The sequence below is a fragment of the Coptis chinensis genome, chromosome 4, assembly GCF_015680905.1.
Source record: "Coptis chinensis isolate HL-2020 chromosome 4, ASM1568090v1, whole genome shotgun sequence".
NCBI lineage: Eukaryota > Viridiplantae > Streptophyta > Magnoliopsida > Ranunculales > Ranunculaceae > Coptis > Coptis chinensis.
The window spans coordinates 57076669-57082823 of NC_141459.1; the positions used below are offsets into that span (position 1 = coordinate 57076669).

The window sequence follows — 6155 nt, forward strand, 5'->3', positions numbered from 1 at the left end:
GGAAAAAATAACCCGGACAATCTAAAACTAAAGAGAATATGGAAGCACCTTAATATCGCACCACCACCAGATTCCTTCAAGTTCTTCAACGTAAGCAATAGTGGTATCTTTATCCCGTTAATGGAAAGTGCATCGCCCAAAATGATTCCTTTCCCATTATGGTCGTCCAAATCCAAATTTCATCAGCGTTTGAGTTTGAGCCACCACCTTCGCCGGCTTTTGTATGCATGTCTACCGATGGTGGAGGAGAATCTTGATTACTCAGAAGACAAGGAGATATTCCTAGTAAATGGATTGGATTTGATAAGTTATCTTGCCTACATTCCGATAACACTCGTCCATACTTGTATCCAAAATCACAAATTGCAATCAACCACATTAATTTGGCTGAATTCAACCCAAACAGAGTAAGGCTCTATATGGGCACGGACTCAATATAACTTGATCACACCAGACCCACAATTTCCGCCTTTACTTACATAACACCGAGACTCTATATATCGCTAGCTCCAAGTAGAGTGTATCTTCATATTGTTATTGATTACATACTAATCTGTTACCATGAGTTGACCTAATTCCATAAATAGAATTACAAACTACCCCTGCTCATTATTTACTAGAAAAAAGTTATCAAGTGAGATACGACCCTTCTCTCAAAGGTGGGTGCTTTTTCCCACATGCAGACGATTTTGGCTAATTGCAAACTTTTATGTGAACATATGATGGGAGCTTCCAGAATGACCAAATACACGGTCCACTATGAACATAACTAGACATGCAAAGGTTCTCTTCACTGCAAATTACAAAGACTCAATTGCAAGTTTGCAACCTAATCAGTATTTGTTGTCTCAAGAAAACCGTAATTCACTTCAAATCAACTTCTTCATATGGACCCCGTTGTTGGGTAGAACTCTTACTATGGATAATGTAAAACGTAAGAGGCAAAAATATGGCCTAATATATGCATCATATGTGGAAATATGTGGGAAGTATACGACATATTTTCCGTGATTGTAATTTCACCAATGCTTAATGAAGTTTTAAAATGAAACACACAATCGCAATGACCGTGTTAATAGTTAGAATGTACAAGACAAGAGTTTAATTTTCCAAAATTAACAAAAATGAAAGCAACTTCTCGCTCAACCCCTCGAATATACCTCTGAACTTGTGTGATGCTACAAAGAAGAAGAAGCACCTTCAAAGACTTGTAAAATTGTACTGCAAATACAAATTCAGTCAAGAAAAGTAAGAAGCATGTACAAGCTAGAAATGTTGTGAAAATTACTGGAAATCTCCAACGCATCTATCCGGACGAAGAATTATCAACACAACCACAAACCATGTTCATAATGTCCGAAATAGTGAAGCATTTTTAGCACCATCCAGTCCGGGATCACCTTCTAAATGATCATAAGCAATGAGTTTCAGATACAGTCATTCAAAGAATCGCATCGGACTAAGGTAGCCAAAAGATTTACTTGAAAGAAAGAATGACACAAAGTCCAAGTTACAGATTGAAAGAGATGAAAACGTTACATGAAGACAATCAAGGGCGGGCTCCGGGGAGTTTTAAATTCTTGGTTTCAAATGCAAGTCTAAGTGGGTGTAAGACAAGCTCCACCTAATCCCCTTTGTAATGTGTGTCCAAAGACTAGCTAAAGCAGTTGTAATAGCTCCATCACTTTCCACTGGTTTAGCAAAGATCAATCCTTTGGGTAGTATCCGATTGAGTGTGACCCATCTGTATTTGGGACGGGGGTTCATCGGATGAACTAAAGTGAAGCAGAAATTGCGTAAGACAAATTACCGGTTAATTTAAATATAAACAGAGAAGGTTTAAAAATACATTGGTAAGAATGTATGTATCTCGCATTTTGAAGATGCGGTCGGTTGAAGTGGTTTCCTTGGTAATCGGCCAGCAAGACATGCAAAAATATGATATGATATGATGTAATAAAGAAAGAAGGAATATTAAATAAGTTGACATAAATAATAAATGAATACCAACCTAAATAGGTGTGGATGGCCTTTTGAAGATCGGCATACTTTTTTTAGGGGAGCACTCCTTCAACATGGATTCAAGGGCGCTGGTTGCAGAATTAAAAACATAAAGGAACTTCCATAAACGAAATTAGAAACATAAAGGAACTTCATAACCCAAATTTGTCCGAACCGGATACTTACTTCATTAACTTTCCGATCTTTTCGGTTTCCTCTCGGATTGTTTTTTCTCCCAATCCTCCTTGGCCTTCCGATTCATGACTAAAATTTGACGCCTAACATCCGAGGTGATAATAGTTCGATGTCTTGACCTCTCAAGATCAACTCTCTACAAATTTAAAAAGTGAAGAAACAAGTAGTTTATTTTAACCGTAAAAAAGATATATAAATTGTCCAAGACAAAAGAAATCATAACATGTAACCGACTGTTTTGATACTCTTACTAAATTATTGATCAATCCTCGCAACCTCTCCTCCAAGCACTTGAAACCCAATCACATCAAGATTACATAACCATGAGAAAATATGAAACCTAAATCAGTATGCTAATATCTTACCAATTGGCAAACAACGCCCACACATCCTTGCTTACACTTTTATATACCAGATTTAGACACTTTGCCAAAAGGGACCCAAATGTCACTATGACAAGATAATAACAAGAATGGCTTTTAACAAAGTAGAGGGTCTAAACTGATTTTTGCCAATTTTCTCTCAGAAAGGGATTTTTGCAATACAAGCCGCTCTTCCTCTTCTTGAACAACCCTTCTAGTTGCTTCCGAAGTTCGACCTTCATCCTTGGGGCCAAAAATAGCTGCTCTTCCTCTTCCTAAACATGATAAATAAAATAACAAAACTTGCACAGATTACACAATTGTTACCATTTTAGATACCCAAAATGTCAAACAAAGTATAATATAACATAAAGAGCAATGTAAAAGATATATACCCTTAGATTAACTCCACCGGCAGCAGCTTACATCATTTAGTTGTTTGATGCTTTGATCGAAAGTGCCCCATATACCTTTTGCTTCTTACTATGTAATACCAAATAAAATAGTTCATATGATTAAAAAAAAAATTAAAATTAAAATGAAAAAATATATATTAAAAGAGAATGCAATGAGTACCTTGGCTGGGTTGATGTAGTCCCAAGCGCATCAAATGACTTCTTTTGGCCAATGGTAATCTTCTTGGGTGGTGTCTTCAAAATAGAGTATATCATTTGTTAGATATTAGTATTTGTGCATTTGATAGAGTTAAACTGCAAAAAGGAAATCATATATGAGCACACAAGTCTACCGGATTGGAATCTTGCACTGATCAATGACATGGCTAGGCAGATGCTACTGCGGACATTAGGAGTGATAGATGGACCTGCCATTAGCGAAGGGATAACAGTGATATTGGTTGCCCTTGTACCTCTTGGTAGCTCTTCCCTGCAGCCCAGAGAAAAATAAACAGAATTAAATACAAAGAGAAACATATTATACACCACTTCTCCCTCCTCCTTTTTCCGGGATTGGGACCGGCAATGCAAATGCAAACGTAAAGTTTACTTGCATTGGCGGAGTTAAAAATGGGTTAGCAAAAACAGAGAAAGCAAACATTCAATACATTGATATTAGCAAAATAAAACAAGTATTACATTGAATAAAAAAATATGATACCAGTTTGGTAGTAGCTTGGACATGAACATAGAAACGCGTTTCAAAATAGCAAAAGAGATAACATAGTCAAACATGCCCATAGGCATGTATCATAAACAAAAAAAAAAGATAGTAAACTTATTCAAGACCGCGATGTAGATGACAGAAACTCAACACATGACTTGGGCCATATAACATTTCCTGGGCAACTCTCTCCTAGATTCTTACACCATGCATCATGAGGGCATGGTAGAGTAGCATCTTGTGCATGTACTTCATCAATGTAAACTAAGTAAGATCTCTCTCCCAAGCACCTTTCATGGAACTTGTAGGTGGGGTCAACTTCTTTAACACATCCAGTTGCCACAATGTCAAGAGGCCAACCACCAAGTAAGTTAACTTCTTTGCCAATCTTTGAGGTTTCCAGCTGAAAAACAAAGGTGTTGGATATAAAAAGATCAAACAACTTACAAAGGCTTAAGTAAAGCATTAAAAGAGACAATCACATACCGAGGTTGCATTACTGGAGCGAGGTATACTACTGGAAGTTCCAAAAGAGTTGGTCGTGGATGGTTCTTGTTACCTTAATATCGTTGACCTAATCTCTTCTAATTGCATAGCAAAATTCATTTGGTTTGTTTGAGTCTCCTTCCATAGCTTGGAGTTTTCTTCTGCCAAGTGATAGTTTTGATCCAAAATAGGCTCCATGCTCTTCATTGATGTTTTGTTGACCCTTGGACCCATAGCCCGACATTGGCCCTTGCTATCTTTGCCAACCACCTGTATCCAAACACATTTCATTTTACCTACAATATAGCACAAACATTTTATGCACTACCGACATCCTAGTTTGCATACCCTTGTCACGGCATCGTCGGTGATTGTCATTGGAGACCCTGAATTTGCAGACATGTCCTCATTAATCCTCTCCTATTCAACACAACGGGAGTGAAACCATAATACAGTCTTACCAAGTAAAGTATTACACTAAAGCTCAAGAATGCAATCAAACCTTGATACAACTTAAATAACTTACTACCAACAATCCCTCCCACCAGGAAAATGACACTTACCTCCCACTCAACTGGTTCTGTGCATGGAGCTTTCCTCTTGTGTATCCGGATATAAGATTCAGGCCTAGCAACCATATGGACTGGCTTGTTCTGTTCCTTAGCAATCTGCTGTCGAATAATTTGGGTGGGTGTCCTCCCAACGCAAGCAGGAGCTGTTTGTTTTGACCGGTTTATAGTGTTCCTTTCACTAGCAGCCTATATACAAAACAATATATAAGAGAATATACATATAAGATTCACAACTAATAAACTAATGATTAGATAACTTGGAATTTTTCAGTGTTGTAGATATCAACAAAAACCCGCCAATCTTCAAGATTGACACCTTCTGGAGCTGGTCCTTGTTTAACAATAGTAGGAAATTTGCCCTTGACTAAGTTTTTATACAAGGTGCTCTTATGACGCCTCCATGCCTCACCCAAGACTTTTTTAGTGTATGTCGTATTAATGATAGGACGTCCCACAAACCCGAAGCTGGTTTCCAATGTTTCAAAGATGTCTACTAACGTATGTTTCAGCGTGGTTGGAAAAGTATCATAGCATATCCGAACATCACGCCGTACAAGTACACCACATTCAGAGGAAAACCTACTTACCTCTGCTAAAGGGTGACATGGTTGTTCAAGATGGTCCAATGTTAACCAAACTTTTTTCTTCGTATTTGGTGTATCCGACATTCCTTTTGCCTTACCTCTAGTCTCCTTAGGAGCATTGGATGATTCTGGAGTAGATGGAGTCCTATCTGTAAGTACATAGTAAACTTGTCAATTAGTATACATTAAAGTTCAGATGCAATTCCTGTAATAACTAAAGAAAATATTAAGATCAAAGAAAAAATGAATTACAATCTAAGAACCAGTACAGTAATCTAATTCCACATGCATTCATATACGGTAACCAGTACAACACATAACTAGACAAAATTCAAAATTCTTACCATAATTAGTCTGCTCCATGTCGTCCTCTGAGTCACTTCCGGACAAGTTCAAGTTATTTTGAGATGGAGTTCCCATGAAGGTCTGCTTGTACACATATTGTAACAAGTTCCGTAAACTCTTAATATTCAAAACATGCATTTTTCAAGTATCTAAAACATGATGTATCAAAACACAGATATTGCATAACATTTAATCTATCAAAACAAATCAGAAAACATGATATCCATTTATAATTGTGTAACCTGAAAAATCAAACACGTATTCAAAATTCAAACATAGATTCAAAATTCAAACATAGTTAATGCAGATAAGCATTTAGTTCAAGTGAACTAATTCATTTTTGTCTTTTCTTCCTCCTAGTGTCTTCAACAACCACAAACATATCGCCTAGATCGTTAAAAATCAGATCATCCGTGGATGGTTCAAGGTTACTAGGCTCGCATAAGAAGGATCAACTTCAATTGGGTCATCGATAAAAGACATGTTTCATC

General features: G+C 37.1%; 1 protein-coding gene across 1 annotated transcript; it reads right to left on the reverse strand.

The window, feature by feature from the left end:
- Positions 1–4163: 4163 nt before the first annotated feature.
- Positions 4164–5742, reverse strand: LOC147504123 (uncharacterized). The gene is made up of 4 exons (XM_086604032.1): positions 5664–5742; positions 4727–5468; positions 4512–4583; positions 4164–4433 (listed from the first exon to the last, which is right to left on the reverse strand). Exons 2-4 carry the CDS (start codon positions 4799–4801, stop codon positions 4233–4235), a joined length of 348 nt encoding a protein of 115 aa, XP_086460158.1. The 5' UTR covers positions 4802–5468; positions 5664–5742; the 3' UTR covers positions 4164–4232.
- Between the last annotated feature and the right edge of the window lie 413 nt (positions 5743–6155).

Excerpts from the sequence above, each read along its gene's own strand:
- LOC147504123 (XM_086604032.1), bottom strand. The coding sequence starts at position 4,801 with ATGGTTGCTAGGCCTGAATCTTATATCCGGATACACAAGAGGAAAGCT. Across the intron at positions 4,584-4,726 it reads CAGAACCAGTTGAGTGGGAG|GAGAGGATTAATGAGGACAT; the intron begins GTAAGTGTCATT and ends TGTGTTGAATAG. Across the intron at positions 4,434-4,511 it reads CCGACGATGCCGTGACAAGG|GTGGTTGGCAAAGATAGCAA; the intron begins GTATGCAAACTA and ends GTTTGGATACAG.